The 25,391-nt window shown below is 25.8% G+C and overlaps 1 protein-coding gene across 5 annotated transcripts; it reads right to left on the reverse strand.

The window, feature by feature from the left end:
• Positions 1-1,787: 1,787 nt before the first annotated feature.
• Positions 1,788-23,764, reverse strand: LOC145831314 (kinase D-interacting substrate of 220 kDa B-like). 5 transcript variants are annotated; one of them, XM_082938521.1, is made up of 16 exons: positions 23,682-23,764; positions 22,749-22,802; positions 21,496-21,660; positions 14,676-15,180; positions 13,301-13,483; positions 12,717-13,049; positions 10,626-10,797; positions 8,556-8,747; positions 8,020-8,274; positions 7,631-7,736; positions 7,444-7,504; positions 6,815-6,910; positions 5,855-5,975; positions 5,506-5,548; positions 3,029-3,194; positions 1,788-2,628 (listed from the first exon to the last, which is right to left on the reverse strand). In XM_082938521.1, exons 4-16 carry the CDS (start codon positions 14,957-14,959, stop codon positions 2,460-2,462), a joined length of 2,181 nt encoding a protein of 726 aa, XP_082794647.1. In that variant the 5' UTR covers positions 14,960-15,180; positions 21,496-21,660; positions 22,749-22,802; positions 23,682-23,764; the 3' UTR covers positions 1,788-2,459. The 5 variants fall into 5 exon arrangements, with proteins under 5 accessions (XP_082794647.1, XP_082794646.1, XP_082794645.1 ...); XM_082938520.1 differs by having other exon boundaries at positions 7,444-7,507; XM_082938519.1 differs by having other exon boundaries at positions 7,966-8,274.
• Between the last annotated feature and the right edge of the window lie 1,627 nt (positions 23,765-25,391).

Consider the following 25,391-nt stretch of genomic DNA (forward strand, 5'->3'; position numbering starts at 1 on the left):
ATACTATGATTGTTAAACTATACTGTGGCTAGTCTTCCAAAAACAAAACAATCTTATGAATTTAAACCTATTTTTTTTAAAACTAATTTATGTTATATTTATTTAGAAGAAATATTCAAACAATCACAACACTTTAAAAAAGACAAAACATCATCATTATTTATACCGAATGATAAATAAAATAAATTTAAATTTGCCAAACGTTTTTATTTTTCATTCGAAAATATTTTTAGTGGTTTTAGTAGACTCGAACGTCAGTTAGTTTATTAGGTGTTGAACTAATTTTAAGTAATAAATAATTTTTTACTTGCTTAAACTACAAACAGTCGTTGATAATAAATTTTATTTCATTGTCGTTTTAAAAACTAAGTTTTCTAATAGCCTCTTAAAGATTTTTTTTAACTATTTTATAACAAAACTACATTTGTAAAAATTAAGAGTGCTCAATGAATAACAAAATTTGTGCTAACTTATCTCTTTGCTGGTTCACTTACTTAACACATACACTTTGTACTTTCGCAACTTAAAAAAAAATACGAGTAAATGCTTCTATTTTAAATGAAATTTATTTATGGTTTGAAAAATCAAAAAGTATACCTAACAAAAACTTTTTTAATTTATTTCATATATATTGTTTTAAATGTGTCTGTACGCACTTAGATATAACATGTAGAACCAATAATCATGCTTGAACTAAATATTATCTCGCTAAGTAATAAGTAAAAAAGGTTTTAAAATAAGAGCATCTTCGTTTATTGGTCTGCATAGGAATTAACTTAAAATGCAAAGAAAACTTCTAAAATATCAAAGGTGTCAAAACCAAAACAAATAAAACGTATTTCTTCTTCTTATTATTATTATGTTGTTTAAAATGTTTTGTAGAAATTAGAATATAACATTTAAAAAAAAAACATCTGTAATAGAAACTTAGGTAAAAAAAACGACATTTTAGTTCATTACTATGCATTATACAAAAACGGAAAACATTTGAATGTAGTTTTTACCAAATAGGTATTATATAACTATCTTACTAATTCAAAGAACTTTTTAACTTTCTTTTTCAGAAAATTATTTGCTGTTGTAAGAAGAAAATTATTAGTAAACTGAGAAAAAACCCTAGTAGAATGCTAACCTGTCCTTTTCACATTTTAAAGCTAAATCATTAAAGTCTTTAAATTGTTTGAAATGTTATACAGGAACTTAAAACTAAATTTATCAAACAAATTTGACTTAAAATATATTTTTGCTCATCGGGCCACATTTACATGGTTGCGGGCCGCAAAATTTTCTTTCGCGGGCCGCATTCCATTCAGAAAAATAACGTGCTCGCGGGCCGCAGACTTACCTTTCGCGGGCCACATTTGGCCCGCGGGCCGCAGTTTGCCGACCCCTGGATTAGAACCATAACTATATAATAAACAAATTTGTTCATACTAGATTTGTTTTTTCGATTGAGCTTTTATTTAGACTTCTATTTTCAATAAAAAACTTATTTATAAAGTAACTTAAAACTTGTAAAAATTATAACACAAGCCTTTCTATTAAAAAAAATTTTTTTGTTAAATTTAAAAAACACCTAATGGGCTGAGTGAAACATGAAATTAAAATTAAACTTTTATTGACTGAAAAAAAAAACTTTAATTGTTAAGTCATCATAAAAAGTCCTAAACTAGTTTACTTTTTTAAAATTTAAACAAAAAATCAAAGGTTTAAAAACAAATATTTTAGTATAACTTAAACAAAACTTTCAAACTGTTTTTCATCTATCGATAGTAACTTTATTTTGTACAAAAAGCATCTTGTAAAACAAATATGTTTAGAAAAGTGAAATAAGATGAAAAAATTATTATTTCACTCTTTAATTGTGATGGTATGTCTAAATACGAACTTTTCTTATAATTAATAAAATACAGCCGTAAATTTACTTCTTGTACTAAGTAGTTTGTGTTCAACTTTTTTGTATATGAAAAAGTTAAATCAAATTAACTTTAGTTTTAACTGAAACAAAGTAGTTCTTGCAGGAATAAAATTCATTTTATTAATTCATTGCTTAATATTACTAATTAACATTTGATGGAATAAAGAGAAATTTAGAAGATTAATTTCCTTATAAATTACTTATATTTAAAAGAAAATCATGTAAGATACTTAAGTAAACACATGTACAGTATAACTTAAAACGATTTAAAAAAATTAAACAAAAACATGAAGCAAAAACATAAAACATTTTTTACAAAAAAGCAATATTATACTTGAAGTAAAACATTTATCAGACACTATTTGTTAGTTCAAAATATAAACTTATGATTGTAAAATTAAATGAAGTACATGACTCAATAAAAACTGATTGTTGGACATAAGATTTGAAACTTTGTACTAGAATGCTTTGTGTTAACGAAGAATGGTGCAATAATAAAATAGTAACTTTTTAGGAAAGAAAAGGAACATGTATATACCAATTAAAATAAAAACTTGTCAAAATTTATGAGTACAGGCTCAAGTTTGAGGAAGTCTCTGGATCCCAAATTTGTATCTTTGAGAAAGCTAATAAAACTTGCAGCTTTCAAACAGCAAACCTTGGCACAATTTCCACTTTCGGTTAACAAAATTGTTTTAAATTCTTCTTCTCTAAAAATTATAACAAATTATTAATAAACTTCATAAAAAATTCTATTGAATTTGAAATTATCAAAGTTACCTTTCGTATTAGCTTAAAAAAAACTATTTCTATGTCATTTAGGCTTTGTATAAACTTTAAATCATTGATCGTAATTTGTCCTAAGAAAACTTATACTTTACAAAAAGAACTTAATATTTATAAATATTTTAAAATAGATTCAATAACATATTATTAAAAATTGTACTTTAATCAAGAAAATATTGTACTACTTACATATGTTACTAAACAACTATTTTTAAAATAAAATAATTCAAGTATAACAAATTATATTTACTAAACTAATCTATTATAAATTTTAGTCTCTGAACAGAATAGTTTTCTATTATACAACTAAATTATAAATAGAACCTGTGCAAGCTCAATAGTTTTATGTCTGTCACCAGATTACGAGCGTGAATAACTTGGAGCAAGTAGCTTGATCTGCGGGGCCACTGTCGACACATTATTACGTAATAAACTAGTTTGCTCACGTCACAATGAACTACACCACCTCTCTTGACAGCATTTTCCAAAACTGCAGATTACTTTATCGATTAATAAAAGCTTATCTTGTACCTGATTGTGTTACTATTATAAATACGTCACCAAAATAGATTTAATATGTATTTATTTTGATTATAATTAATTATAAACTTTTTATATATACAGATCCAGCTTACTCAGTTTCGGCTATTTAAGTCGTATTATTTTATAGCACGAGCTGGTATATTATTGCCTGGTAATTGTTCAATAAGTTCTGAAGGAATTCTTAATTTAATTTTTAAATAAGATAGAACAAATACTAGTTTTATAGGTTAATTAAGTTTTTGTTCTTTAAAAAATCAAACCAATTTTAATGGGAACGATTTAAATTAAAGCTTGAGAAGTTTTTGCGTTTACCGGCAGTATGTTGTCATATAAACTTAACTTATTAGTAAAATTCACAACTTAATACCCTGATACAAAGATAAAGGCTTGCTTCATATCGAGATGAATTTTTTTTTAAATTTTTTAAATCAAGTTCTGTATAAAAACTAATTTAAAAATACGTTACTAAATACTTGAAAAACTTTCATTTATTCCAAAAAATCATTTACATCCCGAAAAAAAAGATTAGAGTTGCAAAAGCAAACTTTTTTTTAGAAAATAACATTAGGAAAATGCAGTTTTAAGTGCTGATAGACTTTCTTATTATGAGCATATTTATATAAAATATCCCAAATTTTCCAGACTTTTTTATTTGTTCCCTACTTTAACTAATTTTGTCTTTTTTTTTGTTTTTCCTGACTTTCGTGACTTTGTGGCAACCATGAAGATGCTATTTCGATACAACTTAATGCACAATTCTGTTTACAAATAGTACCTCTAAAATAAAAGATTCCTAAATTCAAGTGGTTTTAAAACGTAAACATTCTGGTACATTATCTCTTAAGACTAGACGCATGTCTTGAGTAAAACCCCATAGAATTTACAACAGCCAGAATAAAAATAATCACTTAATGACAACTATGCTCTGATAAACACTTAAAGTTTTTACCAGGCACGTAGCTTGGTACGTTTCTGCAAAAACGCATATTTATGTGTGCAAAAACTTGCTTTTATTTCAGCTTGAAAAGACTCTGCTTTTTTAGCTTTTAGTATTCATTTATACTTAGTTATGCACTCCTGAGAGAAAATTCTGACATATATGTATTCTTTAGCACTTTTAGTGTAGTAAATATTAAACGAATTAAATATACATCTAATTTGTGTACATTTAGCGCATTAAAGATTTAATTGGTCAAAAAGCTGCATTGCAAAATTGATTCTAATGAAAGCTGTAGCTTTTTCATTATCTAATGTTACAAAAATTTGCATAATTTAATCTTGTAAATTATTGACTACGTTGTTAAATGTTTGATTTTGAAAACAATATAAATGTTTTTGAGTTAAATTGTGATTTTCTTATACTTAATTTTTTTTTGTAAGTTTTTTGGGTTTACACAAGTGGCAACACATAAAGAGTCATAGGGGGTGTGAAGCAAAATAAATTGCCTTGTATTCAGTTATCACTTATACTTCAACATTCAATTTTTGAAGTATTAACATAACTGCATATTAATTAGAGGTAGTTTAAATTGCTGTGTTCCCGCTAGGACGTTATCACGCGTCATTTTAGATATTTAATTTTTGCAGATTCATAACTTTTTTGAGCTAGCTACGTCCCTGGCTTTTACTATTAGTAATGCTGATCGTTAAATAGACATTAATTAAAAAGAAAATTTTCTTATTTTACTTACCAAATAAAGTCAAATTGATCAAGAATTTGTGCTTAAAGTTATAAACTTCTAATTAAAGCGGATAATTTTACTAAGTAGTCTACATAGTAAGAGTCTAAGACTCTTTTGTGTTATGTTTAGAGATTTTTATTGGTTTGTTGTAAAACCTACTTTTAAGTTCAACTAAAATTTATTTATAGTTTAAATAGCTGTTAAGTATATATTTGCTGCTTTACAAATGAACGGAATCATTTTTGCACAAGATCTAAATGTTCTGACCAAGAATTTTTGTTGTTTAATTTTTTTTTTAAAGTTGTTTTACAGTATAAAATAATTATTTTTTAAAATTTTAAAACTGGAATTTTTGATAAAAATAAAGTGAAAAATTGTTGTTTCGTGTAAAAAATTCGCTCAGTGAAAAATTGAAGCTCATGCGTTTATACACAGATGGTGTATATTAAAAAATACCGTTCAAAGTTTGATAAAAATCAAATAGAAAGTTTTAGTTAAAATCGTCTGAACGATTGCTGTTTCTACAACCAAGGTATTATTAAAAACATGAGTATTTTAAAATACAACTTTACTTACTGTTAGGCGAACGAAGCATCAAAATATTCTGCCGTTCAACTCTCTGTGTCGAGTTAATACTAATAAATTTTCGTTAAAGTCTAAATGAATAAAAAGTTACCAAGTCATAAAAAAACAGAAGTTTATTTAATTCTTCATTATAAATACTTAAATGAGACTTAAAAACTATGCTAACTTAAAAAGCTTTAAAATATCTGCAGTAAGAAACATTAAAATGTATATAATACAAATAACTTGTTAATGTAATAGTTAAAACGCATAAAGATAACAAAGTGAAAACATTATAGTACAAAATTATTTATACAAATATAAAAGTACTTAAAAATAAAAGAAAATTAAATATACTAACACGTTTTTGAATAGCAAATATAAGTTGACAAGAAATGTTGAGGTCATTAAAAATTCTTTTCAAAGTTCTGGGATTTTCATTCAAGTATTTTGACAACGATTCATCTTGAATTAGAAATTTCCTTGCAAATTTTTTATTTAGTTTAATTATAGCCAATGTTGTTTTCATAGCAATATAAGCTGTTAATTTAAGCAAGCTAAATCACGAGATTTTGTTATTGTAGTTAGAAAAAACAAATTCAAGTGCGACACTGATTACCTATTTACACTTCCAATTCAAAGTTATTAGTAAGCATATTCTATAATTTTAACACATCAAAACAAATTTCAAATTAAAGTAACAGTTAAATCTTAAGAAATCTTAACAAATTTAAAATGTTTTTTTTTAGTTAAAACCACACTAAATTTCTTAACTTTTAGGATAAAATAATTGGGTGTTAAATTCTTTTAAAATACTATCTAAAAATATTGTACGATTAAATTATAAAATTTTAATTTTACAGCTGTATAAAAAAAAGTTTTTTTTTTCAAACTTAATTAAATATATCAAAAGCTTCTATTTTTTTCAATTTAGAACCTTAAACATAAAAGTATATATTAACTGCAAAAAATGCAAACATTTCAGATTCAAGACTTACTTTTGTTTATTTATGTGCTTAAAAATATTTTACTTAAGAAATAAATTTTCGTTTATGCTAATACTGCTTGGAATCATAAAAACACCTAATATAACAACAAAATATTTTGAGCAGAAAACTTAACAGAAACTTTATCCTGGCTTATTTTGAAACGTTGAATGAAATTTTTAAATTATGTTTTGTTGTTAGTAAAAATTTAATAATAATTAACTAAAAACAGTACAGTAAAATATAAAATTAACTAATAAAACCAGAATACAAGCCTTAAAATTTTGGATTGAATTCAAATGGTTGAAACAATACAGTAATGATCATATAAAAACCTGCATTCAAAGAAGAAACGTTTAGAATTTAGAAATCGATTGCAATTTGCAGTGTCAACTTCACAATGGTTATCTCCATTACCGTCCTTTGAATTTCTATAAAAAATTGATTATTAAATTTATTTAATCAATAATTTTAAAATAGCTAGCTTTCAAAGTTAGTTACTTTTAGAAGATAAGCTCTTATGTTGGTAACCTTTTTCATAATAGAAAATAGCAAAAATTTTGTTTTATGTAGCAAATAGTTCAAGGTTACTTACCAAAATTAATGACATAATTAAATAGTTTTGATAGATAAGTAAAGGAATACGTAAACTTAAAAAAAAAAACTTGGTTATGCAAATTATTTATGTTAATGCTTTAGAAAGTTTAAAAGTTTAACAAATATGTGAACATAATGTTGGAGTGTTTATTGTTTAATAAAAAAACACTACTAAACAATTGTAATCAACTAAGTAAAGTCTGTTTTAAAAAACTGTCATGACTTATTTACAGTAGCAATCATAAAAAAGTATAAGCCAAATTCTCAGGGGTAAATACATATATCCAAAATAAAAATAAGTTAGACAAGATAAATTGTATTTATTTAATAAAACTAATTATGAATTTAAAAAAAGTACTTAACTTACATTTTGCCATCTCCACAATTTTTAACTTCTTTATTATGACTTGTAGTCGTTATACTATTTTCTGCTAAAAATATTTGAAATTAACATAATGTTAATTTAGATAGTAAATGAATCTGTTCAGCGTTTCAATAGTTTTAAAACTTGTTATAAAAGTTATAGAGACACTCAACAATTTAAATCAATCTACCTCTAGTCAAACTTTTAGAAGTAACTTGCATAGTAACGTCAAAATGAGATTCATGAAGGTCATTCAAAAGTCCCGAAAGAAAAATTTGCTTCTCTTTGTTTGCTAACTGAAATTGATAATCTGATTAAAACTTTTATCTAGCACTTTCATTATTGTCAAACATAAAAAAATATCTATAGTTACCACTAGAACATAAAAAAATCATATATTGTTTGAATACTTTAAAATTTGATAAGTTTATCATTGATTTTAATCTTTTATTAGATAAAACATTTCGAAGCTATTCAAAGTATCTATAAAAAAAAAACATCAGCTAAAAGATTTAGTTAAACTACTTTAGGCAGGTAAAAGGGAACGTTTATTATTTTGTCCAAATACTTTTCTTTCACCTGTCTCTCCTGCAAAAGAGGTTGTTTGTCTGACGCGGGGCAAACTTGAAACGCCAACTCGGCGAGTTTGGGGTCAACCGCGATGATGCTGACAAATGGCGAGTGCTGATTGGACAATAAAATGTGGACCGATTCGAGCAGGGATTTAATTTTTGGCATGGGGCACCGGTCGAGATCGTCGATTGATATGACGACTTTGTAGTCGACGCCTTCGATCGTTCGCACCACTTGCAGCAGATGCTCTAATATTTCCACCTGTGAATGTTTCACTCAAGTTTAGTGGCTGTGACTAAATTCAGGGTTCGTGCGCAAATTTTTTTTCATTGAGCCTGACTGAGAACAATTTAGCCATAATTATATATATATATATATATATATATATATATACATTAATAAAACACTATGTTTTCAAATACAATTGTTTCACTGCTCTGTTTAACAGAACAGCTCTTCAGTTTGTCCATTATGATAATTATACTAATGTGATAATGTTTACTATATATCAATAAATAAAAAATATTATGTCATAATTTAACCTCAGATTTTACTTTGTACATGAAGCCAAGCTGTTTGGCGAAACTCTCAGTTGAGTTGTCCAGGGTTCTGTTGAAACGACGCACCTGGGACTGAAGCGTTGCCATGGCAAGTTTGAAAACAACCAATAAGGAGGCTGATACGGGTGGTAACCATGACAACAGTTGAACATGTACTGGCACTTCACGACCGTTCTGGTGATAATACATTATATTGAGATTTTTATATTTAAAAACATACTTTTATTTTTAAAGTTGTACAACAAAAGTATCAAGTGTTTAGCTTAAAGTTTGTCAAAAAACGTTGTTGAAAACTTAAAACTACAAATCAATGATCAATTTAATAATCATCAGACACACAACAATATAAAATTAAATTAATTTTGGGAAGCCGAATTTAATTCAGCAAAAGAATTTTTATGAATAATACTTTCAAATTATCAAAAAAATAGTTTTTAATTTTAACTTATTTCATACTATCATAAAGGTGCATAAAAATTCAACACTTATTTTAAAAAATCATCTTTTTTTTTCAAAATCTAATAACACATACAATAAATATACTTATTAGAAAATAAAGTTTTATATATGTATTTTTCTTGTTTATTTTCAAAACTATTTGAAAAAATGTATTGCTTTCTCATTTTTTCTAATATATATGCAATCAAAAATCTTTTAAACTTTCATAAAGCAAACTAGTCAGATATGAAACAATTTTTTGTACCACATCTAGCAATAAAATCTAAAAATTTGTGTTTATTTATAATTTATTATGACAAAACGAAGTATTTCTAGAAACAGGGTGGCCAATTGTTTTTAATAAATTTTTCCAAGATTTTTTAAGTACACGTTTTTGGGTCTAATTTTAGTTTTAAATTAAGTATAAGGTAAAAACTGTGTCAAATAGTATAACAACATTGAAAATATACTGTAAGCTACTTTTAATGTGTATTTTAATAAAAAAAGCTTTGATAATGACAATTTTTTTTATCTATTATACTATAGACTTTTTGCGTCAAATCAAAGTTTTACTATGAGCATATAAAAGTTGTTTAAAACTCCAAGTTTTTTGTTGATTATTAATCTAAATTCCAATTTTCTCTGTTTTTTTTCAAAATTTCTTAAATTTATGGTTTTTCGAGGATTCAATGTTTTTTAGCCACCCTTTAGAAATAAATAGTTCGTTATATATATTTAGTTTTTAGTCTATAAATGACTTACTATGATTAAAAATAATTTTAAATTGTACTACCTCTGGGTTAGTAGCTTTGAAAAGCAATTATCAACAATTATTTTATCAAAATTTATTTACATTAGAAGCTTGAAATTTGGTTGGAAAGTATAAGTTCACAGGATTTTAAAATATTTCAATACTAAGTTTAAGACTAAAATTTTTAAATAAAACTAAAACACTTAAACTTTTATATCAAACTAAACATCAGTTTGCACAGCAAAGTGAAATAAAAAATTACAATACAAAATTTGAAAACCAACATTGATTACCTCAAAAGGCCTTTAAGAAGCCACTTAAGTTTGTTAGATTTAGCAAACAAAGTATTCACAAGTATAAACTCATTAATTGGAAAATTTTAAACTAGCAATGTAATAAAAACTAGCAAGGTAAAACAGTCTTAAGAATTCATCAATAAAAACAAGAACTTAAAAAACAAATTAAAATATCAAGTTATATAATATGAAAATATAAAGGTAAACCTTGAAGAGATTTTAGCGAAAATCGAAAGCAATGTAAACGTAATGTGTTTTATATAATTGTTATTAATTGTTATTTGTTTCCTTGTTTTTTTGACTAAATAACTTGATAATTCACATTTATGATTATCAATGTAATTAGCATTGTTAAACTAAGTGAAACATTATGAATTTTTAGAGAGATTTGTACAAAGTTCCATAACTTCCATGAATCTAGATTTTATAACCACCACCTTGCATATCGTACTGCCTTTTTAGTTAAGACTTTTCTCCAAAATTTCCGAAAAATTTTCTGATTAAGTAGCAAATATGTAAAAACATATTGCTTAATTTTTAAACATAAATGATGCTGTTACAACTAACTCTTATGACATCCAGATTGAGATGAGCGACCAAGGAGTTGACGGCGAACGGGAAGCAGAGAAGTGAAAATGCGAATACAAAGCATGCCAACACTAGAGGGATTCCACAACAGATTCGTTTCGGATGACTGACCATGTGTGCGAACAAGGACTTGGTGACCAGCTGGTACTCACTAAAATAAAATGTCAACTGTTTTATTTGTGTCAGAAACTAATTTATTGACTTTTTCAGGGTTGCTACTCATTTTTTCCAAATTTTTTCCAGGTTTTTCAAATTTCATCCAGGTTTTTAAAAGTACACATTTTTGGGTCTATTTTTAGTTAAAAATAAAGTTAAAGATAAGAAACTGTGTTAAATAGTATAAAAACATTGAAAAAATACTGTAAAGCTACTTCATTAATGTTTTTTAATAAAAAAAAATTTGATGATGACAAATTTTTTTAATTATATGATAAATTTTTTGAGTCAAATCGAATTTTTACAAATAAAAATGGGAAAGTTGTTAAAATTCCAGGTTTTTTTCAAAATTTCTCAAATTCTAGGTTTTTAGTTTAAATACTTCCAGGTAAAGTGGCACTCTGTTTTAAAAAAACATATCAAGACAAACAAAAAACTGGTAAGTTATTAGCTTTTTTTAACTACTAATTTAATTACTAATAAATTTGATCGTAAATTTTCAAATTTTATAAACATAACCGTACAAATAAAGATAGAGTGCTAGTTTTTTTTTTGTATAGAAATGCATAAAATAATACTGCATTTATTTGCTACTGCTGTGTAATGATTATGGTTGTAAAAACTAAAATTTATTAAAAATATTTTTGGATAATTGGTTATTGTTTGCTGACTGTGATACTCTATTATAACAAAAAATTATTTCAAAATTACAAGAAAAAGCATATTTGAATAAGTTGTACCTACAGAGATAAAAATGTTACTAAAAAATCTGAAATTTAAAAAGTATATAAAAAGAAAAATGTTAAAACAGTTTATAGCCAAAACTATTTTAGGAATAATACTGTACAAATACTTCATTTAAACTGTTTTATTAATCGCGGCTAACTAAAAAAATACTGTTACATAATAAAAATGTAAAATTACTATTTTTAAAACTTTAAAATAAAAATATTCTTACACATAAAAATTAGAACTTAAGTGTTAAAAATTAAGGCCACAGGAGGGTAAAGATGGATTTTTTTTACAAGTTGGTCTAGTGTTTTTTTTGTTAAGCGCTAGTTGCTTTTTACTACTTTCTTAAAGTATAAATAACTTTTGAGATATGGCGAAACAAAGCTAGATAGTTCAAAAGATTCTTAGTGTAATTAGCAAAGTAAAATGATAGAAAAGAGTTTTTCATTAAGTATATATTTTTTCTTACAGTTTTTTCAGCCTAGTATCTTAAATAACTTAAACAATTTTATTAGTTAGTTAAATAGTTTTATCTTAAGTAATGCTGTTAAAATGATATTAGTCAAAAAATACTTAATTTTATTATTTTGAAGATGCTACAGCATGACTTTTTATAATCATGCAACAAACTTTTCCTAAAAATTGAGGTTTTAGCATAAAGAGCCAAGAATGATGTAGATATTTAGTGAACTTATAAAAACTAAGAAAAATGATCATTGAATTTTTCTTTGAAGGCTTGTATCAACAACTTTTTACAAAAGTTAAATGAAAAGTTTATGTTTTATATAAAGTATCCTATAGTTAATAGTTTTTAAATAAGCAAAAAACGCAGATAAATGTAAAAAATATGACTGACTTCCGTATGGCCTTAATCTATAAAATAATGATAAAATATTAATTATTATTTATAGTTCTACGAAATTCACAAAAATCATTTACACTTAAAAAAAATTAGCTATTCTTTACTTTTTTTTAATTTACAATCTTTAAACTTATTTTGAACAAAGTAAACAAAAACTACCAAACTATTCATGAATTTAATTACAAGATTTTTTTAAATAATTAGTTGAAGTTTATTACCAAAAAAAGAATTATCAAAGTACGTAACAAACCATAAAAACAACAATATAAAAAAGCTGGATAAAATTTTGACAAAACTTAAGAAAAACATTAAGAATTTACTTGTTTTCATTTGAAGCAACTGATTGAGGAAGTTCTGTAGAAGTCGTATCTTCCTGGGTGACTTGATTCGCGCTGCTTCGTTCAAGCTTGCTCATTCGAACCATGCAGTTGCCCCTCTTTTTACTCGCACACTCAACCCTCACACCGGAAAGCTTCATTTCATCGAGGAAATTTTTGGCCTCATCCGCTTTGCTGAAAGTAATTTTACAAGAACCGGGAGCAGAAAAGGCGCAAAAATCCACTTTTCCGTAACTTCTCGCCACTTTGGCGACATGCTCAACGTCCAAGTTTTTGTTTGCCGAATGCAAAATGATCGATTTGTTTTTAGAACCTCTGTTTTAATATAATTTTGAACAAATTGAAGTATTGAACAATCGTATTAGACTTACATAACAACTTAAAATAAAAAATTATGTTTTCTTTCTTAAGTTGATCTGTAACAAAGTTAAAAATCAAATGGACAAGTGTAGACACAACGTAGAATCGATTTATTTCAGCAGAACAAATATAACAACATTGATGCTTTGATAATTTTCAATTAAATGAAAAGATTTATAAAAAAACTTCTTAAAACCAGCTTAAACTTTTTCGATTTAGGTTTATACTTCTCAACTGTAAGTGTTCTGAACAGCCTAGTTGCAATCACACCGATCTTTTGTTCAACTTCATCCATTATGCCAGTGATGATGGCTGCCCATAAAATATCGCTTCCTGAGTACTGCCACGCCGAAAACTTCACAAATATAAATTTTCTCAGCGCTGGTCGCCTAAAAATATTGACTATTATTGAAAACAAGTAAAAAATATAGGTTATAATTAAAAATAAGCTCCAAATTTTTTTTTAGATTAACTTTATAGTAACAAAAAGAGTTGAAATAGACATGATATAACAAATTTTGTAAGCATTATTTATTTATATCTACAAGGAAAAACCAGTCAAATTGTAAATTAGAAACTTAAACAAAAAAAAAAAACTTTTAGTAAATTTTTGTTTCATTACATGATATACTAGATTCCGAAGTAACTTAAGAAGGACATTGAATAACATTAAAATAAAGTAAATTGTAAAGCAGTGGCTTTGGAAGATATTCTCTTATAGCAGGGTAGACACTGGTTTTTGAGAATTTTTTTCCAGGTTTTAAAAAGTACACGATTTTGGGTCTATGTTTAGTTTAAATTTAAGTTTAAGGTAAAAATTGTGCTAAATAGTATACCAACATTAAATGGATACTATAAAGTTACTTTAAATGTGTTTTTCAACAAAAATAAAAAATAGTTTTTGATGAAGACCATTTTTTCTATCTTTATGATAAACGTTTTGTGTCAAATTGTATTTTATTACTTTACATTTAAAAATTTTTTTTAACTCCAGGCTTTTAAGTGGTTTTTGTTCAAAATTGCATAATTTTCCAGTCTTTTTTTTAAATTATTTTTTAATTTCCAGGCTTTTTTAGCCTAAATTGTCAAATTCAAAGCTTTTCTAGGATTCCAGGTTTGATGGCCACCCTCTTTAACATAAATTACTCTAAAAAAATAAGCATCAATCTTTAATTATAACTACTATAGTAAACTGTATTTAAAGTAAGTTTAATTAAAAGTGTTTAATTAACTAAATGATACTCATAAAATAAATTTGTATTTTGTAGCTTTTTTCAGGATTTCAAAACAGTTATAAAATTAATCAGAGAAAAAGATTGAAAAAAAAAACTTTTGCTAAACTTTAAACTATGTATTTTTAAATTTATACAAATAATAATCATAAAAAAATAGTTTAAAAATAAGAAACTAATTTTTGAAAGAATTTGTCACTCAAAACTTTATTTTATAAAAATACTACAAATGATTTAAAGAATTTTAAAGCAATTTTAGTAAAAACTCTTTAAAAAATATCTATTTAGAATAAAAGTTGTATTCAAATGAAAAAAAAAGGTATAAGCCAAGCTATTACAAAAAACAAACCTAATATGTCGGTCAAAAGTTTCTGTGTGAGAAAACTCAAACAAAGTTTTGCTCGAGTCAATCAGCGACCCGTTCAAAGTTTCAACTCCTCTGTTAAGCGGTGGCAGCTTCGTGAAAGCCACAAAGAAAATCAACCTGAACACCCGCACTGCGCTTGCAACGCAACTTGAGTGGCAGAGAAGAGCCACGAGGAAAAGCAACATTATCAGCGTCACCGTGGAAAGGAAAACCACGACGAGGTTGTAACGGATCCGCTGAATTTCCGTCTCCTTGGCAACCTTCATCTTGTCATCCACTGATTGGCTGGAATTTCTGTTGATCAACCTCCATATTTTGTACTCGCTTCTCGGCGTGTAGGTGATTACGGCCAAGCTGGCAACGAACAAGCTGACGATGATCGCTGCCAGCAAGTAGAAGAAGCAGTGCAACCTTCTCTTCTTCTCGTGTCTAGCCGGATGCTTGAAAGTAATTTTTTCACACTCCTTTTCCAGTTTCTTCAAAAAACCTTTCATTTTTTTTCAAATATTAGAAGTTAACAAAATAAGTAGCTTAGAAGTTTTAGGAAAAATTTGATAACTTAAAAATCAGTAAACTTTTTAAGACTCTTTAACACGTTGTTTTTAAGCAATTAGTCTAACTTATTTTGATTTTGGTAAGTCTAATTTTTTAATTTTATTTGTTTTTTTTGGTGATTTAATGTTGTGAGTCCTTTTTTTTGTAGACTAGAGAAAACCTAGTTTAATGGAAATTAGGTTTTATGTAATACTACTTATAAGCATCACAATTTGAAATTAACTTTTCTTTAACCTTAAATTGGTTAAAAAATGCTAACAGTTCAAAAAAAAAAAACGTTTAATTAACTTAAAGCACAAAGACTATCTAAAGTTCAAAATTAAACTTTTTTAAAGGTGAATATAGAATAAATTAGTAAGGGACCAAACTACTATATTTAAATATAAAAATAAATTACAGGAACATTAGGTATACATCAAGTAACCACTCATTTTATTTACTAATAAATATACTAATGCACTTTTTAACTTTTTTATGCAACTAATTTTTGTAACATGATTTTTTGTTCAAAAACAAAAGAATCAATTTCTTAAATGATGATAATGAAAACTTTTTATTAAATTTTAACAAGCATCAGCTAAGTTACATCATTATTTTAACAAAAACAAATAATAAAAATAATAAACACACATAAATCACCAAAAAAAAACATATTAAGAAGGTTATACATATTGTTTTATCAAGTAGAATATAACCTAATGTTAGTAATCATAATCTAAAATTTATATTTCAAACACCACTTTTGATTAAAGCTAAACTTAACTACTTATGAAACACTAAAGTTTCTCATAAAAATTAAGTTTAGTTTTTTTTAATGTTAAACACATTAAAATTTTATTCTTTAAAATCGGCTTTTCAGTGAGATTATTATTGTATATAGATAAACAAAGATATTTCGAAATTTTTGATATCTACAGTTTTAAAGATTTGACCATATGTATGTTTTTTATACAAATTTATAGACTTTACAATTCAGCAAAAACATCACGGGCTGACTATCTATTTTACTATTGAATATGTAAAACATTAGATATAAAATTTCTAACTTATTTCACATAGCAGTTTAAATAAAACCTGTAGCCACGGTTACTATAGGTTTTTGAAAGTATTTTCAATATAAAATTAAATTTAGTTTAAAAACTGTCTTAAATAGTATGAAAAGATACTGTGATGCTTTTTAAAATCAGTTTACAGCTAGTAAATTTAAATAACACAAAAAAAAAGTAAATTATAGATCTTGTGTATCTACTATAAATTGTTTTATATGTTAAAATTCTTTAAAATTAAAGAGTTTTCCAGAAATTTATGTTTAAAGTACATGTTCTTCAAGGTTTATTGGCAAACTGTGTAGCTGTCCAAAGCAGTGTTTAATATTTTTATGTGTAGCTGCAGTAAAACTCACTGTTATAAAAATAACATTTTGTAAAATTTAATGACAAGAATAACATAACAGGTTATAAAAAACAACAGGACCTTAATGTGTTTTATAGTTTACTTTTTTGTTTTCAACAATAAAATATATTTTGTATTGTGACTAAATAGTGAAAATTAAACTAAACTTATACAATAAAAGTAATATTGTTGGTATTAAATGAATTTTCAATTAAAAAAAATTTGTATGTTAACTGTTTTTTAGTTTTTTTTAAGGACCTATGTGTAAAATATAAGTTAAGTCTATACTAAAAAAGGAATCCATCAAACAGAGCTGGTCTTTCCACAGTCAAGTGGTGATTGGTTTTGCAAGTTATAAAAAACTAAAAATGCTTAAAATTACTTTACTATATATCAAAATTGTGAGAGAATATTTTTCTAGAATTTTGTACAAAAATTCGATGTTTTTTCTCGGTATTTTTGAAATTTCTTGAACTCCAGGTTTTTAAAATATTTTTTGCATACATTTAAAAAATTAAGGTTTTATGGGAGCCCTGTGTTTGAAATCTCACTTCTGTTTTGTTTTTAAATCAATATTTATAAAATTCTGATAACTACTTTATAACATTAAAGTAATTTAGTTAAAGAAAATTTATTCAATTATGAAAATGAATATTTATTGAAAAAACTTGTTTTTTTATTATCTACATATTATACTTTAAAAATATCTAAAACTGAGCATTTAAAAATTAATAAAACATTGAAAAAATTTTTCTTGCATATTCTAGGTCTCTAACTAAAAAAAAGATCATAAAAACATGGGTGAAGGTTTACAGCCTAGACTTTTGTATGACGTGAGACAAGCTCAAGACACACCTATTCGATCATCAGACCACAAGCCTTCGGTAGACTGAGACCCGAGTTTTGTTCCTATTAGTGTTTTTAAGTATTTATTTTTAGTGAAATATTGAGTTAATTATAAGTTATTGAATATTGAGTTCCAATAAGAACGAAACCTGGGTCTCAGTTTTACTCAAAATGTATAAAAGTGATAGATTTTTAGCACAATTCAATAACAATTAACAATTCAATAAAATAATAATTTGATTTATTATTTTATAATATCTATGAAAATTAACATTAAAAAATTTACAGTTCATATGTCTGTATTAGAAACTCTATTTAACAAAATATAATTTTCTAAGTTAATTAAGTCTTTAACATTCTATAAAACTGAATTATAACCATACTTAATGCTTTCATATAAAATTCAACAAGATTTTTTATTAAAAAAATTCTTTTGATCCCTTTCTATTGAAGACTACATGAAAATTTAAACTCTTTAAATCAAGAAATAAATTTTTTTAACAGTATTGTTAAATTAAGAAAATTAACACAAACTAGAAGCTCAAATTATAAAAAAACAACTATTCATTATAAAAGATAATTCATAATTGCTAAAAATAGCCATACTTTATTTAGTTTTAAAATTTATCTAGGACATATCTCAAGGGAATATAAAAAATTTTAAAATGTATTAGAGCACATTCTGATTAAAAAAAAAACTGAAGATCTTTATTAAAGTAAAAAATTGTTATAATACAAAGTTCTTTAAAATAAAATAACAGTAAAATTAATGAGTGTCAAGTCTGCTGTATACATGCTTGAGCAAACTACTAAAACTTTTTAAATAAATTGACACACCAAGACATTGAAAATTTTTGAGCTAAAGCACAAATTTAATCTTACAATATAATAGTATAACATAATTAAAATCAACACAAAAACTATACAACAATTTTAAGATATGAATTCTTTAATCTTTTATTATAGAGATTTCAAATAACCCAGAACCTTAAAACATATCGAAACTAACTTAATCAAGTGCTTGACTTACAATGTACAATTTTTGATATATTATGTACAAAAAATAATCATGCTCTATACCTTTAAATAATAAATGACCCTCAAGTTTTTATGTGTGAGTTAAAATGTTTACATGTATTAATTAAATTAGAGTTACCTCCTTAAAGTACGAAAATTTAGTGAAAGAATAAATTTTTTAACAATTTATATTTTTAAAAGTTATAAAGTATTGTTTCGAAAATTCACAAAAATTTTAGATGTTAATAACATACATCGTTTTTTTTTAATTTTTACTACTTTAAGTAGGGGTAGAGAGTACTTGGGTGATGTTTGCTAGACACATGAGGAGTCTTGATTTAGATGTGTTTTGGTCTAATTAAGAAGAATTAAAAAAAAAATTTTTTTTAATTCCTAAAAAAAAAAAACTGCACCCCAAAAAACTGATCTGGACCCCAAAAATCACATAATTTTTGATTTTTCGACTTAAATAGTAATAAAGTCACTCATACATGTCCTAGACTTATATATTATATCTTAAATGAAAGCTAATAGTTATAGGTACCTTTAATGACATTTCAACTGCTTTGATATATTATGACGTCATAATTACACAAAATATGCAAATTTTGACTGTAAAATGGAATTTTTTCTATTATAAAAAGCAAATTCTTCTGCTGGTTTTATTTTTAGTTTCTATGATTTTGAATGACAAATTCTGAAGTCAATCAACCAGAAAGATATTACTAAGTTATTTCAATTGTTTGTTGATAAAGATATAAAAAACACTCTAAACCACTTTTAGATATTATGTTTACTGAGAGCACCTGAGTAAAAGCAAAAGAATTAGACATATATTATAAGAACTACATGTAAATTTATTAAAATTAGTGTTATTTTATTTTTTCATTATAAAGCAGGGTTGCCACTTTACCTGAATCCTGGAAAAACCTGGAATTTGATAAATTTTGAAAAAAAAACTGGTAAAACCTGGAATTTTTAAGAATTTTAACATGTTCAGTAGTATATTAAAGTGTTAAACCCAACTTCTGAGATATGTTGTAAAATTCTTAAGAAGATGTGTCTCCATGCCGCTCAAGTTTTTGATCGCCAAACAGGTAGAGAATATGGTTTTGGAAAGTTTTGTTTGTCAAATCCACCACGTGCTACTGAGCTCAACCTATTAAGTAATGAAGAACTGGTTGGACTCCCAACAAACAACTTGGAATCTGAAAGACACCTCGCTGGATTTGGAAGGCGAGCAGCAGTGGCAAAGTTTAGGAACCAACGATTCACAGCAAAAGGGATAAGAAATGACTGTACATTACTTATATCTGATTCTTTTCAAACTAAACATGAAAAAAAAATTAATAAAGTTGTTTAATTTCTGAATGAGATGGAGCAAAGGTGGGTAGCAGATCAAAAAAATTTAAAGCTCAAACACATAAAGGAAAAAATTGAAAAAGGGAAAAAAAGGGATCAATATGTGCAGAAACGTCTCAAATTGTGTAAAAGTTGGGGTGGGCCTGTAGTGAGCGTGGAAGAGCTGCGTTCTATTTTAAAATCTCATCCTCATCGAAATGAAGTTATTGTTCGTAATGAGTTAATTTACTTTAGAGAGTCTCACAAATCTGAAGTGTTATACAATCCAGAACTTTTTTAAGTTAATGGTAATACTCACAAAGAAAGACTTCTAAACTTATGTGCTTTTGTTGCAGAAGATGATGAGTACTCTCTATGTTCTTTGCCAACAAACACTGATGCATTATTAATTGTAGGGGGTTCTTCCCCCAATATACAGAAAGAAAAAAATGAAGATATTATGAAAGGGAATTTTTATGTCACATTAATTAGTGAAGGGTCATCAGACACATGGTATATTGCTATGTGTGAAGGTAAAAATGATGATGGGACTTTTAAGATGGACCACCTCATGAGAGTTCAAGACAGAAGTAATTCGAAGTGGAAACACCCACCTAAACGTGATTTGCTAAACTTGCATTTAGATTCTATTCTTGATTGTAAAGTTGGAGGGGAATAGGATGTTTCTAATGAAAGATCTATTACTTTTTCACTGAGAAACCATGTCCAAATAGATTTAATAGTAGAACAGATGTCTTTTACATAAAGTTAAAAAGTAGTTTTTATGTATTTTTATGAGTATTATGTACATATAGTCAGTTAGATTTTTATCAATCATTTGACAGTTATTTTATACTAGTATTTTTAAAAGTATCAGTCATTTTGCAGTAATCTTAAGTGTTAATACTAAATGATACAGTGCAATGTTCGTTTTATTATGTAATGTTCTCTATTTCTTTATTATACTAGTCTCTATTTATTTTGCAATCATTAACTTAATGTTTAATGCCATACAACATTATGTTGCCTATAATAAACTATAACTTTTTTTAAATTTCTTTATGTTGTTGTAACGCAAATTGAACATTCTTAGGTTATTTTTAAATACTTATAGCTAAATGAATTATGACATCTAATATCCCATTAATATACATACAACATCACCTAAATTTTAAAGGTAAGTAAGTATATCTACAAAGTTTTATTTTAAAATATTTTGTTTTAATTAGATTAGACAACTAGTGCTTCTTAATTTTTCAAAACGCACCATTTTACAGATAAAATTTACATATTTTGTGTGATTATGACGTCATAATATTCCAAAAGCAGTTGAAATGTCATTAAGTGTATGCCTATAATTATTAGCTTTAATTTAAGATATAAAATATAAGTCTAGGACGTGTATGAGTGACTTTATTACTATTTAAGTCAAAAAATCAAAAATTATGTGATTTTTTGGGTCCAGATCAGTTTTTTGGGGTGCAGTTTTTTTTTTAGGAATTTTTTTTAATTTTTTTTTAAATTCTTCTTAATGATACCAAAACACATCTAAATCAAGACTCCTCATATAGATTTTACAACATGACCAAAAAAATGTGCTGTACTACCTACCCCTACTTTAAGTCTTTATTATGCTTTTGTAAAAAAATACCTTGTGTTTGATGCACTATAAATGACTTTCCACTTCCAAAGGGTGCAAAAATTCCAATTGAAAATGGGGACTCAGCTCAGTAAATAATGTTGGCAAGAGTTTTTGAATATACTGAGAATCCAAGATGATCAATTTCTCCAACATAGTCACCAACTAATATGTTTTCTGTTTGATATTAGTGAAATGTATTAAAAACAATTAATACATAAAATATTTAACAATTAAAAAAAAGCTTTTATTTCTTTAATATTTGATTATCTTAAACTTAAATTTTTAAATACTACAGTGCTTAAACACTTATCCAGACAGTTTCATTTGAAAAGAAAATTTAAAACATTTTCAATAGTAAGCACAAACATTTTTGTATGATACAAATATTTAAGCTATCATGATGAGTAAAAAATTTCAAGGGATTTTGTAAATTCTGCAGTTTAGTTTATCATGACGTAACAATACTACTGAAGCCTACATTCAGACTTTGTTTACAAATAGTTTAGTTATCAAAAACCTTTGTAAGTAAAGTAGTTCAGTTAAAAAAAATTAAACAATACTTTTTAAAATATGACTTACAGTTTTTTATTTGAACTTTTAAAGTTTTTTGATAATTGAATAAATTCTAAGTTTTTTAAGAAAACTTATGTATAACAGTTCTTTTATGCTTGATTTTTATTTCAAACTTTATCATAGAAGTTGTTAATTCAAACACTTTTGTTTAAGATATGAGATGGATAAAATTTTTTTTGTTTTATTTATAAGTTATATAAGTTTGACACACTTAACATACCAAGTTTTAGAAATGGACAATACATCAATAAAAGAAAACAAGTTGCACTAACCATTGAAAATAAACAAGAAGTTTGTAAAATGGTAAAAAAAACAATGTGCTAAAGTCTTTTATAACGGAGTAGTTTAGCATATTCAGGTCACATTTTTTATGACATTTTGAAAAGTTAAGAAAAGTTTAAAAAGTTCAAAGCAAAAAAGAGGAGCTAAACTAAAATGCATTGCTGAACATACAGTAGTTATATTATTTAATGAAAAAATTGAATTTTTGTTCTTTTCTGGACGTGTTTAGAGAAAAATCTTGCCAATCATGTCCTGATAAGTGAATAAGAACTGTACAACTACAATGATTGTACACAGTTAAGCTTATTTGTTTTAAAAGTTGAATAAAGTCTGAACTTTAACAGAAAACATTCAATTTTGTATATAAAACTGATGTTAATAACCAAATTAAATAATGTATAAATTACCTTTAGGTGAAATTACTCTTTTTATCAACTTTTTATCACTTGCCATTTCTTTCTCTAATTATTGGACATTATTATTGTCTAAAAAATTACAGTATGTTTTAAGCTCCTACTAAGCTAAGAGCTTTAAAAGTCCTTATATTAAAAAAAATTTAAGTACATGTTGAATAAGTAACAAAATTAAAAAAAAATTATAAATTAAACAGTAATTATTATTCTAGTAAAATTGCCCTTATTATATACCACATTTAAAAAAGACAATTACAAAACAGACACTGCATACCCTAATTTAGAACTATTATATATAAAAATGGTTAAAGGATAATAGGCTTAAACTAAATACTGATAAAACAGATGCATGCTCTTTTAATTTGGTAAAACAAAAGTTTGAAAAATACAAAACAAGGTACGTTTTAATTCAAAATTTTTTGTACTAAATCTTTAATTCACTTATGATAAGTCATGTAAAATACAGTTTGTTGTGTTGGAGTAGGACGAGTAAAAGCTAAAACTACTGAGATTGATAAACTAGTAAATAAAGCATTAAGGTGCATTAATTTCTAAGGTTGGAATGAAAGTGTTGGCAGTACAAAAATAGAAAAGAAAATATCAGATTTTGAACAGATGTTCAAGTGTGAGTTAGGAGTTTTTATGCACAAATTTAAAAGAGAAACTTTACCAGTTAACTTTAAGCCTTAACTTTACAAATGTTAATAAAATTCATAATCATCTAACAAGATTTTCAAAAACAAACCTTTTTTTCAAGAGTAAATAGTCTTTATGGCCTTAAGACATTATCCTACCTAGGTTGTAAACTATGGAAGAATTGCCTAAAAACTTAAAAGGTCATATCTATTTTTGAGCATTTCAATGTGGAATGAGAGATAAATTACTTAAAAGACAATCAAAAAAATATCAAGCTTAATCTTTACTTACCATTACTTTAACTTATGTCTTTGTATTGGTGTTTGTACTTTTTTTGGGCTGATTGCTGTTAGTCTCATAAACTGGGTGTAAGATGGTTTTATTATTACTTTGTTTAAAACATTTTTTTACTGTATATAAAATTTAATAGTCCTGTTTCATATTCATTGATAATGTGATTAAACAAGTAGATGTTTTTTTTTAATTTGTTTTACTAGATATTAAGTGTTTATCTGTTTCAGAAGATAGAGATTCTGAATTTAGGTGTGTAAACTTCATATTTTTAGATATTCTGATAATTTATTTCTTTTTATTAAAATTTAGTTTTACGTTTTTAAACAGTTTATCAACCTTTTTAAAATACTTTTATTTTTACTTTATTTTTCAAAATATTTGTTAAGTTTCATTAATTTATTTTTTAAGTTTAGTTCAGTTTTAGGAGTGATTTTATTTTAAGTAGTTTAAACAAATTCAATCAATTAGTCTAGAATTAATTGATTAAAACTGAATTGTTTACAAGTTTATAAAGCAGTTAAAAAAATTTCTAATAGCTGTAATTTTTTACCTACCTACAACCACATATACTGAAATTTCTAGACACTATTTAAAAACTCATGGTGCTCTTACAGTTTTATGACTATATTAAATATTTTATGTATACTGACATTACTAATTCTCCCCTTTTATTTAATTTTGAGATATTTGTTGTAGTTTTTGTGGTTGCTCTTGGGAGGAGACTGTGGGGAGCCCATTGTAGACTATGGTTTCCATGATCAATGATGGCAGTGATGGGTTAAAAAAGAATGCTTACCATTTCTAAAGTTGGAAAAAAAAAGGAAAATTTTAAACATAAAAATAATTAGTTTTTAATTTTTTTTTTTGTATTAATTATTTTTTTATTGTTTTAAAGCTACCTCAAAGTATTAGTAACACGTAAATTGTGTGTAGCTTAAATGTGTGTACCAAAAGGTCTTTCTCCACACTAGTCCTTAGTTGTGAGCATTCACATTTTTCTTTCTCTCTTTTCTTTCTTTTACATGTGAAATTTGATTAAAATACCAGGTTTTAATGATTTTGTTCAAAAATTTTCTAGTTCCAGGGTATTTTGCCTAAATTGTCAAATTACACAGGTACTTCCAGGTTTTTTAGCATCCCTGTAAAAAAATATAAGTTAGCTTCTCATTCAAGTTGGGCAGTTTTTATTTTTTGATAGTAAGATTTAATATAAAACTTCTCACAGTTGAAAGTGTAAAAAAAATGGAACACAATTCAAGCATAGCTACTTATTTATTATTCATGAAAGTTTGTATACATCCTCATTATTTTTGTATAAAGGTTGATTACTATGGAGAAAATTTCTGTGGAAGAATTTGCCTATAGATAAACTATAAACACATCCAGAAATTAAGTGTAGAGCAGTGGAATAAAGCGCAAAACTTGCAAACTGACTCTTCTGAAACTGGAAGGATGAAAGATCTTTTTGATTAGATTAAAAAACAATTTAATTTTCTTGTTAGTTCAAATTTTATTTAACTTTTTTTTTGTATAATGCAGTTAGTATGATTTAATTTTACACTTTACATTTTAAACTTATCTAGATACTTTTACCTGGTTTTGGAAAATAATAAATTTTAATTTTTGCTTTGTGTTTTCTTTTTTAGTGTGATAATGTAGAATATTAGGCTTGAGAAAACGAGAGAATTGAAAAAAGCTTAATGTCTT

Source organism: Thalia democratica, chromosome 3, assembly GCF_965202585.1.
Source record: "Thalia democratica chromosome 3, ktThaDemo2.hap1.1, whole genome shotgun sequence".
Lineage (NCBI taxonomy): Eukaryota > Metazoa > Chordata > Thaliacea > Salpida > Salpidae > Thalia > Thalia democratica.

Bases quoted from the DNA above. Each gene is read 5' to 3' on its own strand.
- LOC145831314 (XM_082938518.1), bottom strand. From the start codon at position 14,959: ATGAAGGTTGCCAAGGAGACGGAAATTCAGCGGATCCGTTACAACCTC. The intron at 5,976-6,814 runs GTTTTTATATGA...AAAATTTGCAAG, and splicing joins CGTTTCTTCTTTGAATGCAG to GAAATTTCTAATTCAAGATG. The intron at 3,195-5,505 runs GTAAGTAAAGTT...AGTAATCTGCAG, and splicing joins GATGCTTCGTTCGCCTAACA to TTTTGGAAAATGCTGTCAAG.